Source organism: Meriones unguiculatus, chromosome 16 (genome assembly GCF_030254825.1).
Source record: "Meriones unguiculatus strain TT.TT164.6M chromosome 16, Bangor_MerUng_6.1, whole genome shotgun sequence".
NCBI classification, from domain to species: domain Eukaryota; kingdom Metazoa; phylum Chordata; class Mammalia; order Rodentia; family Muridae; genus Meriones; species Meriones unguiculatus.
This window is the reverse complement of record NC_083363.1, coordinates 32,968,433-32,984,533: the sequence shown is the minus strand read 5'-3', so window position 1 is coordinate 32,984,533 and position 16,101 is coordinate 32,968,433. Positions and strand designations below refer to the sequence as shown.

The following is a 16,101-nucleotide window of genomic DNA, read 5'->3' as shown; positions in this document are numbered from 1 at the left end:
ATATCTTCTTTAGGTATACAGATTTTAGTATGTTTATCCTATCTTATAGGTCTAGTACCCACTTATAAGTAAGTATATACCATGTGTGTCTTTCTGTGTCTGAGATACCTCACTCAGGATGATCTTTTCTAGGTCCCACCATTTGTCTGCAAAGTTCATGATTTCCTTGTTTTTAATTGCTGAGTAGTATTACATTGTGTAAAAGTACCACAATGTCTGTATCCATTCCTCAATTGAGGGACATCTGGGTTTTTTCCAGGTTCTGGCTATTATGAATAAAGCTGCTATAAACATAGTTGAGCAAATGTCCTTGTTGTATACTTGAGCTTCTTTTGGATATATGGCTAGGAGTGGTATAGCTGAATCTTGAGATAGCACTATTCCTAATTGTCTGAGAAAGTGCCAGATTGATTTCCAAAGTGGTTGTACAAGTTTACATTCCCACCAGCAATGGAGGAGGGTTCCCCTTTCTCCATAACCTTTCCAGTATGTGTTGTCTCTTGAGTTTTTGATCTTAGCCATTCTGATGCATGTCAGGTGAAATCTCAGGGTCGTTTTGATTTGCATCTCTCTGATGGCTAAGGACTTTGACCATTTCTTTAAGTGTTTCTCTGCCATTCCATATTCCTGGTCCAACTGTATGTCTACATGCAGAAAAATGAAAAATAGATCCATATTTATCACCCTGCACAAAACTAAAGTCCAAGTGGATCAAAGACCTCAGCATAAAACCAGATACTCTAAAGCTGTTAGAAGAAAAAGTAGGGAAAAGCCTAGAACTCATTGGTACAGGAGACAACTTCCTGAACAGAACACCAACAACACAGGCTCTAAGATCAACAATCAATAAATGGGACCTCATGAAACTGAAAAGCTTCTGTAAAGCAAAAGATACTGTTGTCAGAACAAAACGACAGCCTACAGACTGGGAAAGGATCTTCACCAACCCTATATCTGACAGAGGGCCAATATCCAGAATATATAAAGAACTAAAGAAGTTAAACAGAAACAAATCAAGTAATCCAATTAAAAATGGGGTAAGAGCTAAACAGAGAATTCTTTGCAGAACAGTTCTAACTGCTTCCTAATATAGCTTTCAGGTAGCTCTCTCTTCCCCACCTTACCATTTTCTCACAACAGGGTGCCTCCTCATCCAAGCAGGTGGTCTGCAGTATGAATCTGATTGCTTCTTACATGTCCCCTCGCCCTCTGCCCAGGACCACAGCCACCATGCCAGCTTCCCACAGCTTTCCTGAGGTGGCAGATAAGCAATTATCACTTATTTGGCCATTGCCACTTGTTCAGCTGCTTTCAGTTTCTGAAATTTTACTGTTCCTATTCTCTTTGTCTTTATGGATTAAAGAAAAAAGCCCCTCTGGTCATTTTAATGAGGTTTCAAGAGAAAATGGAAATTACAAGAAGGTGTTAATTCTTTAACAGGAAGTACATAATTGATTTAGTCTCCTCTAGAGACAATTTTCCACTTACAACCAACTAATAAAAACATGCCTTTTCTTCTACTTCACTTTTCTTACCTTCATGAAGCAAATCAATTCAGTGATGAGAAAAAAAAAACAAAAACAAAAACCTGTAAGTCAAAGCAAGGCTAAGGTTTTAGCCATTGGTGGGGAAAAGTAATAGAGATTGGAGGGAAAGATTTTTTTTTCCTAGAAGAACATGGCATATTTTATTGATGTTTACAAATGTTCTAAAAACATTTTTTATGATCCTTCTTCCTCTACAGGTTCCTGCTCAGCGCCTGTGTCCCCGACCACTTGAGAAAGCCTGCTCACTTATCTACACTCATTCCTCAACAGCTTGTCATTTACTACTTCTTGGTCTTACTCAGATGGTGTTCAGACCCTGCCTCCTGCACCACCTTGCACGATCCAGCTTGTAGCTAGCATCTTGAGGTGGCACTGCTGAGCCTGACTGAACAAATATTCCCACCCCTAACCCTGTCCCAGGCTCCCTTTTCCACCTGCTCACCCCAAGCTGAGGTTCCTCTATGGCAGTACTTCTCTGTGCAATGCTCAACTCTGGGTCTGTCCCTATCTAAAATACACATTGTTTTTGTTGTTTCAGAAAATAATCTGTCTTCTTCCTAAGATTCCACCCCTCCTTTCCTCACACTTTCCATTTCCTAACTCTGCCTTTAAAAATACGTGTGTGTGTGTGCGCGCGTTAACCTCTTATCCTGCACTCAGTATTGCATATTCTTAGGGACAGAGTTTTATTGTTAAAATTTTCCTTACTCCCAAGTCTCTGTGCCACCAGCGTCTCCTGAAAGAACAAACTGCAGACACCTTGCCAACCATCAGTGCTATTCCCATAGCTTACTCTCCTGCCCTGCAAGGCTCTAGCCCCTAGGGACCTGCAGACTGCCAGCCCATCATGGCCGGAGGGCTTCACTAGGGAGAAAACCTGCCTGCCAAACTCCTTCTCCCCTTAACACCAAGGATACATTTTTCTCCCTCAACGTGTGTTAAAGCTCAAGGAGCCCAAGCCAAGGAGCAAAAAGTGATTGCGGTGCATGCTGGCCAGAATTACTATTGCCACTGAGTCGTTTAAGTGAAATGTTATCTAATACAAGTATAAATTTATGTTTAAAAGGTAGAGATACTGCTCAGCTCTTTCTTAGAACATTTGGTGATCTGTACCTTCCTTTCCAAGACTGAGGTTCTGTAAGCAGAGTAATAATTCTTCTAAAGTAAATTTTTACACAGATGTCTTTGAACTCAATACAAATTCTTCATATGATCAATGACTATATGTGTTTTTTTTTCTTTTTTTATTGTGTTCTTACACTGACTGTAAACATAAGACATGAACGACCAGGACTCTAAGCATTCTTGCATAGGTGGCAAGGGCAACCAAAAGGTAATCCTGGTTTGCCTCTTAGTATCTTCATGCCTAGGGTACCTGGAGCCTGACACAGGGGTCATTCTCTACTCCCCACCAGAGTAGTTCCTGGATTGTGACACTCTGCTAAGTATAGCAAGAATTTCCTTATCAAAATCAAGCTGAACAACAAAAGCCCATTATAGAAGAAATTATTAAATTTCATGAACCAGTGATTTTGCAAAAACTGACATAATCAAATCATTGAATTAATAAACAGCTCCTGTTTAAAATTCCACAAAACTCAAAAAACTCATACATGTGTTTAACAGAATAGTTAATAAAAGTCAAATCACATTTTGTTAGTTAACATTCAAACCACCACTCTGCACAGAATGTTACAACAGATGTCTTGGGTAAGATACGGAGTGTAACAATATACAGTCTTGGTGCTGTAGGATGCTACCCTGTTAAGAAGATGGAATACATTAATAAAATGCACAGTAACTGAAGTTCTATCAGCGGAGAAAACAAGTGGATGAAAGGGTTGACAAGAATGCATTAGTAATATAAGGCCTAGACTTATGAAAGGTCTTCAGAAACACTGGGCAACTTCAAGGGTACTGTGAGCTGGCGGAGGATGATGAGAGTCTTGTGAAAATGTGATGAAGTAGAATATGCAGGAAAAGGCAAGGGGCAGGACAGTCTGACGGTGACTATTCACTTCCCTTCCTCCTTCACTGCTTTCCCAAGCACTTTCTCAACACTGCCAGTAGCTCCAATCTGATCCTGGCTTTTAAGATTCTCTGTACAGAGTTGTTTAGCCTTTTAGCTCTTTCGCCCTGCTGTTTGGCTCCAAACATCAATGACTCTGCATCACTTCATGAGTGAGCTGAGACTGCTCACACATCAAATACTCAACGTTTGACTATGAACATTTTCACATCTTCAAATGCATGATCTGAAGATTCTAGAAGGATAAAACCAGACTTAATTTTCACATTTTGGTATGTACAAGCTACCAAGAGAGCCCTATGCATACAGAACTACAAAATATTTATTAAAGGGAAGAGCAGATGGAATATGGTGAATCTTATATAATATTGGCAAAAAGGTAGGAGATTTGGTTGATGGTTAAAAGATCAGATTTGCATGCAGACACCCTGGGTAATCTTATGCATGATTCTGTGTAGGATAATGACATGCCAAAATGATATTTGGATGGATATTGTAGGGAGAACTAGTTTGGAAAGAAGTTAAAAACAACATTTTGCTAACAGCATTTTACTGAAAAAAGAAAAACAAGATGAGAATTTGGGAGTTTGTTGATTAGTCACAAATATGAATATTCATTAAATAAACACCAAAAAGTTTTACACGTCTTTCTTTTCAATCTACTTTAATTTATCTATGAAAAAGTAACTTCTAAAAAGCACAGCAATTGTAAAAATCTCTTTATGTTAAAGAAATCTCAGTAGCATGGTCAGCCTTATTTAATACTTAAAATATTCTTCCTGTTAGAACCTTCAAACCTGATACTTAAAATTGGAGAACTGAAAGCACTGTATTTTATATTACAATATAAGATACTTTAAAAAATTATGATAGCTACAAATATCTACACATGGCTCCGGATTTATGAGGGCTCAAACTTGAGACTTTTAAAAACCCTGATCATGGATGAAAGTTGAAAGCATACATAATTGAAGTTTTAGTGCTGCCCACACACATGACAGTGCACAACTGTCTGTAATTCCAGTTCCAAGGGATCCAACACCTTCACAAACATACATGAAGGCAGAAACAGCAATGTACATGAAAGGCAGAAAAGAAAGAAAGAAGGAAAGAACCAACAAATGAACGAACCATTCCTTTGCCCAAGTCCCTCTCATCACATTACAAACTTACAAGTAGCTGACAGGGGATTTGACAGCAATCAGAGAACTGAGGAAGAGATCGATATCGGCTCTCAATCATAGCTTCGTGTTAGAAATGCCTAGAGAATTTGAGTTTTGGAGATAAGGCCCCATATGTAGCCCAGACTGGCCTTAAACTCACCACCCTCCTACCCTAGACTCTCAAGTGCTGGGATTACAGATGTAAAGCATCATGCTCAAATCATGTGTGGATTGTTAATAGATAATGAATCTTCTAGCCAGCACTTTAGACCAACGTTGATGTACCCAGGTGAATTCATTATCTAGGGTTGAGAAGCACTGACTTAGTGTTTTCTTTAGCCATAGAAAAATCATTGTTTTATTTTTCTTGACAGGGTATCAAAAAGATGACATGATTTTGAGGAAAACAGATGATGGAATTACCTTCAGAAAAAAAAAAAAAACAAACAAACAACTTTCACTCACCTGCCTTCTGACAATGCACGATCTTTTCGTACACAGCGTCTGCATTTTCAATGAGAGCCTTGAGGGACTGTATCATCTGTAAGAGAATATCCAGACATGAGACCACACCTGAAAGCCAGGCTTCTTCCTGCCGCAACACAACAGACAAGTCTACAACCAGGCAGACAGGGTGTTTTGGCTCCAGAGCTCAGGTTCACATGTAGGTGAAAAGTTACAGAACCATACATCTTCACATGTTTAAATGACACTGAGTAGAGCTGCATTCCATGTGTAGTGAGGCTAGTAGACACTGAACTTGCCTAGGGACAATAAATGAATGAAAAGTTGTAAGTAAGTATGCTCAACCTATCTTTTAGTTTAGTTTGTTTGTTTGTTTATCTGCTTGTCTTTTGAGGTATAGTTCAGTGTTGCCTAGAACTCATGGGTAGCCCAAATGGCTATCATATGGAACAAACTTCCCACCTCAAACTTGTAAGTGCTGGTATCATAAGAATGAGCCACTATGCTTGGCTTTGACCCGAGTTCTAAAATCCTCTCTCCTTTGAGTGATCATTTTAACAAAATGTTCAAATTCGTTCTATAAACAGCTCTAAAACTTGAGAAAACTCCAACCACTTTAAACAAAATATCTTATACGAAAAGTAGATTAAAAAGTTCAACAAAGCTGGAGACATAAAACACATTGAGCATACTCAAAGGCCTAGAGTTCAATTCCCAGCAGCAGCAGGCAAGCATGTGTGAGCACACATTGAAGGAAAAGGAGGAGAGGGAGGCGGGACCACAAGCATCTTGTGATAACATTCATCAGAAAGAGTAGTAAACATATCCCAGCTTCCAAAAAGGTTTCTATCACTAATGTTATTCAGCACCCACCTGAAGGACTAGAAGTTAGACAAATTCCCTGGCAAGCAGGGGGAGGGGATAAGACTAGGTAATAAAGATGGTGAACGTGCAAGATGGCTGGGTTTTCCACACCCTTCTGACTTCAGACAAAGTGTAGACGCTTTAAAAATGGTCTTGTAGACATCCTTCTCCTTGTAGTACAGCCCTTGATGATGGTTGACTGATTCAACAAGTTCAAGGCCAGATCAGGTAAAAACAGTTCTGGGCCAATCAGTCATCTGGTCTTCCTACAGACGAACCAATTAAATTAGGACAGGAAGACCCTTCAGAGATTTTTTAAAAGACAACCCTGTTTAGCTCTGTACCCCATTTTTAAATTGGATTACTTGACTTGTTCTTGTTTAACTTCTTGAGTTCTTTATATATCCTGGATATTAGCCCTCTGCCAGATACAGGGTTGGTGAAGATCCTTCCCCAATCCATAGGCTGTCGTTTTGTTTTGACGACAGTGTCCTTTGCTTTACAGAAACTTTTCCGTTTCATGAGGTCCCATTTATTGTTTGTTGTTCTTAGAGCCTGTGCTGTTGGTTTTCTGTTCAGGAAGTTGTCTCTTGTGCCAATGAGCTCAAGGCTCTTCCCCAGTTTTTCTTCTAACAGATTTAGTGTGTCTGGTTTTATGTTGAGGTCTTTGATTTTTAAAGTCAGTCAGATAGCACTGATCAATTTCCTGTGTTCTAAGACACAGGAAACAGCTCCACTACTCACAGAGGGCACAGAACCACAGCCCAGCTTACACTCTGGAATTTAGAATTTTAACATTTGTTCTTCAAGCTCTGAGTAATTCATGTAAATTAACATATTCTGTTTTACAGCCTAACATATTGAGCAGGCAGTGATAAAACAAATAGTTAAGAACTCTACTGTGCTGAAATAAAGTCACTTGTGCATTCCACAAATTTGCATACCGCAAAGGTGCAAGCCATTATCAGTAACCTTTGTTCAGCTTTGGTGTTAAGACAAATGAGAGTTATGAAGAAACATGTTATTTTCTAAGCCAAGGACAGAGGTTGCCACAGCTCATTATCAAAGAACTGGTTAATAGTGGCCGATCAATAAAACAGGAAAAAGGCAAATACAAGCAATGAAATGAACCCAGTTATGAGGCACAAGAGCAAAAGGGAAGAAAATCACAGCTTCAACACAGGATCACTCACATAAAGTCTTGAGGCGGAAGAGGTGTGTATGTATTTATGAGTTCCAGCCTCATGCATCCTTTTATGAGGACTACATTAAATCTCTCAGAATAACTCCCTTCTTATAAAAGGAGCTTACTAGAGATAATTTGAGGATTAAAATACTGCCTCAAGGTAGACACTTACAAATGGTGGATGTCACCGTTGAGTCTCCATTAACATAGGACTCCTGGCAGAGCATTTTCTTCTAGCTCAAAATTAACTGAATGAGTATGCCTTCTCTTCATATGTTCACTGGCTATGCTGCTAGAATATTACTAATGTCAGTGTTACTTGAAAAGTCTGCTGTGTTAAAGCTCAGAGAACCAACAAACCACATTGCTTTTATCAGAAACACCTTCCAGGGAAAAACTTCATCCTACACCTTTCATTTGTAAAATGCATGCAAGGCTTGAAAAGTGCTTGAGAAATCTCAAAGGTGTAGACTGGGAAATTCTTCTGTGTCCTGTGCTCTGTAGTAAGACACACACACACACACACACACACACACACACACATTTATTTTATTTACATACTTAGACACACACATATATGAAGGAGAAAGAGAGAGAGGGAGAGGGAGAAAGAGAGAAAGTTATATGTGTGTAGGCAGAGTGTTTTTTGGCCTGGAACGATCCTTTCTTGAGAGCCTTTGTGTGCTAGAATCTGAGCTAGGGGCTTAGGCAGAATTAAGAAATGCTGTTGACTCTGAGACTAAGGTAGGGAAAGAATACAGCTAAATGAACAACTATATTGCACTGCTATTCTAGCCAGTGAGGTACATCTGTGATACAGTACTTGTTAGGCACAGCCCTTTGGTAGGCTATGTAAGGACATCCATGCTGATGTCTGCGTGGCTCAGGTTCTACAACAGGGTCCTTGCTGATAATGGTAGTAAACATGTCCTACATTTCTCCTAAGCAGTGTACAAAGGAAGGTGATTAATACTCAGGGAGGAGAAAAGAGTTTGGTCTGTAAGTAAAGAGCAGCAGGTACACAAAGAACATGTTAAAAGGGAATTCTAGAGGGAGTCATCCTGAGAGAAAGAGGCACACAGGAAACAACAAGCAAAGCTAGCAGGAAGAAAACACTTGCAGTCTTTAGCCAACACTTTACTCTGTCCCAGCTGTTAGCAAAGGTCTGCACTATTTTGTAGAGGAATTTTAATCCAGCAATTTGTGTGAACTGGTAAGATTTTCCCAGGCCAGAAGAAAAGGGCTAAGTGTGGTCCTTCCTAAGGGACAGCTGCTGTCTTCTGTCTACTCCACTGGCCATTATGATTAAATGGAAAACGTGGCTCTGAGGATTTTGAGGGAGGAGCATTATGATCCAGTGAGAAGCAATTCCTACCTGGGTCTGCTACTTTATAGCCAGCTGCAATTATAGTAATAATGCTGGCTGGATGAATCAAGGCCTAGGCCATTCATTCCTCCTTCATCCAAAGTGTAAGTGCTGTATCTCACAGGACTGCTCACATGATCCATGTGTGGAAGTTAGGTTCTTAGCTAATAGCAAATCACCACCTAAGGGGTAAGCCCCTTTCTTAGGGTTGGTACTATGGGCAATGGCACTGAAACTGATAAGTGGGTCTGGCATTCCATTTGCTTTCAAAGCCTCTTACTGTTGTACAATACCACAATCTTCTGAGGCGTGCCCTACTCAAGTAAAGAGAGAAAGGCATTCCAATCAGAAGGGTATTCAAAACAGAGGGAACTGTGTCACTCCTGAGAGGAAGGCAGAAAGGAAGCCTGATGTCCATTATTGACAATGGATCTAAGTTGTTGATTTTCTTCTTAAATTTTAAAGTTTATTTTTTCCATGCTGGGAGATCACAGAACTTGTCATGCCAGCAAATATACTGTTGCTGAGCTTTAAGACCAAAACCATCCTTTCAAAGGATGTTTCAACATAACACCAAGAAAACATGCATTTAAAATGTTATAGCAATAAGCAAATTACTTGATAATTTATTATTATAAAAGTAGTAATTTATACTCAATGTCAAAACATAGAATAAACACTTCAGATCAGAGAGCAGACAAAAGCAGATGTGTGGGGAATAATATCAAGAGCAGAGCCAAATGACTAAGTTCCCTGAAGTTGTTCTGTCTTCTCTATGTATATTACATTGATATGTCAATAGAAATACAAGGGTAGGTAGAGTGGTTGATTTTAAAAGCATTACATACAAAACTGCAAGTGAATTAGTCTCATCAATCTCTATTCAGCTCAGAGGTAGAAAGCTTGGCATTTAATCAGACACTCACTGCCAGGTGGAATAACCAGCCATATGAACATAGACATCATTTATTCAGTACAAAGTACTTTCAATACAGTCACTGCAGACGGATTTTTATTAGTGACTTGTTTACTAGTAGCTGCTAAATTTCTAACACTAATGAATAAGGAAGGTCTCAGAAATCCATCTGATAAATCTGCTCAACTCCAATATAGGGTTATAATACAGAACTAGAGCAGATGGAAAGAAAAATTTCAACTAAAAGTAAAGAAAAGGTTAAAATTTGTATTTTATTGAACTAGAAAAAAGTCAGAAGTGCCTTTCATAAGAGAGCTATGTTTTGAAAGTAACTCCCCATGTTAACCTAAGGTCTATAAATAAAACCATGAAAAAAACTTACTACATATCATATCACTGAATTGTTATCAATTACTGTTTTACTTTCTGTTTTGAAACTTGTTTCTCAACAATTAAGAGAATTCTGGTTTTGTTTCATATGAGGATTTTATATCTGATTTTTAGATGATTCCTGTCACCTAAGTGTTTCCTTTTCTTTTTATTTTTTGTTCATTTATGCCATTTCCAGGTTTCAGCACCAAATGAATGAAAAAAAGTTAAAAAAAAAAAAAAGGAAACATGACTCATCTTTGGTGTGGTGGAGGAGACGGTTAGAGACAGGAACATTTTGGAGAGTCTAGAGCGGACATGACAAGACTGAGCTGGGCCATGCGAGGAGAGTGGGAAGGAAAGGGAGAGGTTTGAAACCTAACAGAGGGAACACAGATTTTCTTAATAATTACAAGAGTAGTTTGCCATTAATTTTCTTTGGGTAACAAAAGTTTCAATAACATCTTATGAGTTTTAGGTTTTTTTCCCTCTCTTATCTTCTCTGAAGATCCCTTTCCTCGTGCGCCTTCCTCTGCTCATCCCTGAGCTTAACAGGCAGACAGGGGCCTGTGGTACTTCAAGATGGGCTGCACAGTCACCGGATCCTAGAGCCACCATGTAGCAAAGCATCTTTGTTTTTCTATGAAGACTCATGGTTACTTAGACCTGTGAGTTAAGAATTCTCCAAACTCAAATAATCTGAAGAGCACAGTCTACAAACATGCTGGGCATGAAGGTGCGTGGCCCTCCACACTAGTGCACCTACACTTCGAAAGCCATCTTGGAGGTCCATGTTAGGGCAGGTGGTGTGCAGGCACCACCAGGCTTGGGAAAGACTCGAGACAAACTGAACCAAAGGAGAACTTTCCTGAGGACTCCAGGAATAGGGAACAAAACTGCAAACATAAACTGAAGATGAGGTCTTCAGAAGATAGGCACTTCCATCTAAAGCTGTCTGCTGCCACTCATCAGAGTGACAGAAATGGCAGTCTCTGTGCTGTGGTTTGAATGTGTGTCTCCAGGATTAATGTGCTTCTGATGTGACACTTAACAAGTTGGGCCTAGCAGAGGCACACACCTTCAATCCCAGTACTCAGGAGGCAGAGGAAGGTGGAACTCTGTAAGTTCCAGGCCAGCCTAGTTTACAGAGCAAGTTCCAAGACAGCCAAGGATACACAGTGAAATCCTGCCTCAAAGAGGGGGGAGGTGGAGAGAAAGGGAGGAAGAAGAGAGAAGGAAGAAGGAAGAGGAAGGGGAGGAGGCATTTAAAAAGGGTCCTGGGAGAGCAAGAGTAGTAGGTTGACTTACTCTCCAGTGCTAGCCTAGACCCAAGAGTACTTACTTGAGTGTCATAGCAGGGACAGGAGGGAAGGAAGGGAGTAGATATAGGGAAGAGCTGGGGTGAATATGATCAAAATAGTCTGAAATTATCAAATAATTAATAAAATATTACTTAAGAAAAGATAAATGAGCCTCATGGTGATGCTCTAGTCACCACATTAATAAGCAGAAATCAGTACCAAATACTAAACACCCGAGTGGCCAGAAGAAAATAAAGAGCAAGGGCACCATCAAATGTCCACTGATGGGTGACTTGAGAGTCTCTGGAAAGAAGCTGTCCATTATCCTGGGAGCTCTGCACTGCCACTTGGTAATCTTGGGTAATTGTGGAGAATGCAATTACAGTGTCAATAGTGCTGTAATAATGCTGTGCATGCAGTCCTGGGAATTACTACTTATATAAAACGGCATAATTTAAAAAACACAGGGCTTTCTAAGAGAAATGGGGTTAAGGGTACAACACTGAAAAAAAAAAACCCTGAAATAACATGAATCAAATAAATACCAATCAGATAAAAGCAGCACAATAATTTCACACCCTATTAGAAATGTGGCACTTGACTTTGAAAAAGCTCTGAAGTGAAAGTAGGTTCTGGAAGGCTACAGCTTGTGCTGTGAGCTGCTGTGTGGTCACGCAGGAAGAGTACCTGAAATCTCACAGAAGAGTAATTTCTCAGTTCCACAACATATGGATGTCTACAGCTCACAGCACACTCAGTGAACCCAGGGAACTGGCAGGGGTTTAATTCAGGTCATCCAGGCACAGTTTTCTGGTTCGTCTAGAATTTCTTATGAACAAAATTGTACATAAGAAAGTGTGAAATTTAAGTTATTTACAAAATGTTCTCAAATGTACCAATTGGGAACAAATCTGCATTTTCAAATCAAGTGTAATCCAGCATTCACTATAAGGGAGAATATGTCCAAACTTTTCTTCTTGCTTGCTTGCTTGCTTTTAATAAAGCAGTTTTAACCCACTTCTACCACATTTAACCAAAGCTTAGTTGTGGCACTACACATGTCTGCTTCCATAATGTACTAAACTTGTGGGAGGAGATGCCCAGTGCTAGGTAAATAGGCAGTATACAGATTGTTGTGAGTGACCCCTGGTCCCAACCCAGAAAGCAAAGAATTCTCCATCTTTTCAATCATCTCTAGCCTTTTTATAACATTCAGAACTGGGGTGGTTCTGGGGGACCACAAGGGCTTTCATGGCACTTAACTTTTATCAAGCCACAGCACAAGCGGAACCTCACACAATGCCGCTCCATTTTATATGAGTGGATTTTCACATTATAAAATGCCTCTCTGACCATAGCAAATGTTTCCATCACTTATCACTCTAATATCCACCCATATTCACACACTTAGAAGACATCTCCTTTTACAGAGGAAACTTCAATACAGTTTCTGAACTGACTCATACATAGCAGATAACATCAAATGCTTATTATACACAGTTTAGGCTCTTCTTACTGAAACAAGCACTTGAATTTAGTAAAAACTTTGTGAAATAAATAGTATGTAGTCACAATTATTTACAAACCAGGATCCTCACAAGATTCTTGCCAGTTGCAGTGGTAGCTTATGATAGCAGACAGACCAACTGTTTGTATTTGCGGATTTTTCTGGGAGGCACTTCCACAGTTAACCACTAGAAGTCCTTAGTAATACACATTTGCTAGGCAGGGAGGAGAGGAGAAAAGCAGAGATATGGGAAAACAGCACAAAGTTTCCTAACTTGGAGTAAAGTTCACTTCTCAAAGAATACGCTGGTGGCGGGTGTTGGGGTAGAAACAGCAAACCCCACAAAAGTCACAGTAGTGCAGCTTAGAGACCTAAGCTGAAGGAACACAATGAACTGGCCACCAGCCTACAGCAAACTGCTGGGCTCAGAAGAACTCAGGGCTTCCAACTGTCCCCAAAATAATTAGCTGCGAAATGAACGTACGGAGACATTTATTCCACTATAAACTCCTGGCTACATTTTAAATGCCTAAATTTTAAATTTTAGTTCAGTATGAACCAAAATGTTAAAAATACAAATGCTTAAGAAAGTGTTATTTCAAACAGAATTTCCAAAAACACAATGAATTTTAGATTTGATCTTGCACTATTTCTGATTCTGTACAATAGTATATTAACAAGAAAAGCAAAAATGTTTAAACACACACAAAAAAACAGAATTTATATGCTAAAAAGAAACCCCATGGAATTATAAAGCTAACCCTGTCCAAGCTACATAATTTCTACCAGCTCAAGAAGTTTGTCCTGTTATGATTTTCCAAGTAGACAATACCAGGAAAGCAAACACATGTACATATGAATTGCACCAATTCTCTTACTATTCCATTTTACTATCAACCTTTTATGTAGAGATGTGTTGTACAGAGAAGGGCTTGGTCTCCTTTGAGAAATTATCACTATGGGGCCTTTAGGCCATATTCTCAGATATCAAACTATCTAATACATGAAAGGGACTATCTTGCAACTTGCTGACCTTAAAGATGAACACACACAAAGACCATCCTTTCCTAGGCCTTTGGTCGTGTCAGTCTCTTACCCTCTGCTTTTCTAAGCTGTAAGACAGCATGCTTACACCACAGACTCATATTGTCCCACGCAGCTTGGAAGTTAACTGCACTCAGATACGCTCTCCAGAACCGAGAGCACCAATCAGCATGGCTACGCGAGGCAACTTCTGACATGTACAGTCCTGAAGAGATATAGACTCTACTGGATTCTGCCTCTGGTATGTGATGGAGGCCAGATCCTCTGACAGAGAATTTAGAGGGCACATTTCACATACACAGCAGTGGGGAGAAGAGCTAGAAAGTTGGCCTGAATCACTCTGCAAAAGCAAAGGTGAACCTGAGCTGCTTCAAGAATTTTTTTTTCAGAGAACAAGTCACTTCTGCAGAGTGACAGAAACTTTACTCTTTCCAGTCCAATGGCCATCTAGAGTGCTGAATGCTTGTTTAAAGCTACTGTTACAAAATTAATTAAATTTCAAAAAGCCCATTTGAATTAAGTGTAGTGCCACTGTTATTACTGACTATTTATATCATGTCTTTTCTCCAAGGAGAGTAAGGTGATTAAGAAACTTCTAATTATCTAAAAGTAACTGAATCACTGTCTCACTATAGTTTCATTCATTTCTCTCAGGTCTGGAGTAACCACGTATAGATGTTAGTTAAGAGAGAATGGTGACTGAAGACTTTCTGGAGGAGAAGACTTTCAGCACAGCATAAGGCCCATGGTAGCCCTGGCTCCGACAGAGAGAGCATGCAAAGGACTGTGGGCAGAGCACTTACACATAAACCTGGGAACACCTCCCACCGCGGAATGCACAGCACAAGTGCTGCTGTGTCTTTCCCTGTGTAAGTAGAGCCCAAAGGCCTAGCCAGGTGGTACGAAGTCCTTGGGATCAGGACTCACATTCTCTGCCAGCACCATACCAGCAAATAAAGCAAAATCCAACCATCTATCTCTTCTTCCTTTATCGTTCTGCTTCCAGTCATACATGACAGTCTTAAATAAATATGATTGTGTATGTACAACATGTTGTCACACCCATATACACATCCCTAGGTGGTCTCTGAACTCTCTACTGTACTTACTAAGATCCATCCTTTGCAAATCATCTCCCAGCAGTCAGCTCACAGAGGCAGAACAAACAAAAACAAAACAAAACTGCTTTACCAGGGCTGGGATTGGCGGGTATTAGGAAGTGAGTCAAGACTTCCCTCTTCAGAAGCACCAGAGTGCAACATGGCCCTCACTAGGCCTCCTATGGTGATAGAGGCGCTTCAGGTTGGGGGAAAGTATCTTCTTTCAAGGACTCTCCTCGTAGATCCAGCAGAAGCTCATGCCCACTCAGACTTTCCGTCTTCTCCTCTTCCCAGTCCATATGCTACAATCACTGCGTAGCACACACTGACTACTAACTAGCTTGTCAACTATCAAGATGACATCACTAAGTCTGAACATAGGTTGACTGATCCAGGAGTGGAACACCCCACAAATGCCTATGCCCGTCTTCCTCTCATCCATTCTCAGGGCAGTCTTCCTGCCCTTGGCCCCACCCTCCTGACTAGCATCCAGAACTGAAAAGTACCTCAGATGTCTCTGTGGTGAGACCATCTCCTACCTGTCCTGACTGGAGAGCCTGAGTCTCATCTACGACTAAGAGAGGAAGGACATCCACTCACCATCGGAAAGGATGTCTCAAAGAAAGAAGGAAGTGACTGACATGATCTACAACAGGCACTGGGCAGTGGGTGGGGCCCCAGAACATCCTTCCCATTGCTCAGCAGGTTCTCTAGGAATGGTCTCTGGCACAAGCACTCTTCATGGGTCTCTCCTTTAATAGACGATCTGCAGAGTGTGGCCAGTAAAGCTTGGACTTAAAGAGCTCTCTTCCCTTCTTAAAAGGAAGCAAAAGGAAATGGGCTTGTCAGTCTTAGCAACTCGACTTAGTTCCATTTTCTCTACCCAGCCCTCACCACCTCACCCCAAGAAATAAAGAATTTGGCTTTAAAAAGAGAACATGACTTAAGTTCAATTATTTTATCAGTTCATTTATAATGCCTCATTAACAAGCAGCACAACTGTGACTATAGACTATAGACATCACTTAATATGTGTGAAACTACACATATTTTGGTTCATGTTTTGTTGAGTTTTATACAAAGCTCTCCTGGACCATCACTATTTTCTTGTCTCACACACCACACACACACACACACACACACACACACACACACACACACAAACCAAACAAACAAAAAAAAACCCAAAGCACCAGGTAGTCCCCATTGTCTCTCTTCCTCTTCACACCTCTTGGTTTCTCAGG

General features: G+C 40.2%; 1 protein-coding gene across 3 annotated transcripts in view; it reads right to left on the bottom strand.

The window, feature by feature from the left end:
• Positions 1-16,101, bottom strand: part of Plcl2 (phospholipase C like 2) — a 186,562-nt gene that overhangs the window by 47,383 nt on the left and 123,078 nt on the right. For all 3 annotated transcript variants that reach the window (XM_060369644.1, XM_060369645.1, XM_060369646.1), the window contains one exon: positions 5,205-5,280. In XM_060369644.1, the coding sequence (XP_060225627.1) occupies positions 5,205-5,280 (76 nt within the window). The remainder of the gene's footprint in view (positions 1-5,204; positions 5,281-16,101) is intronic.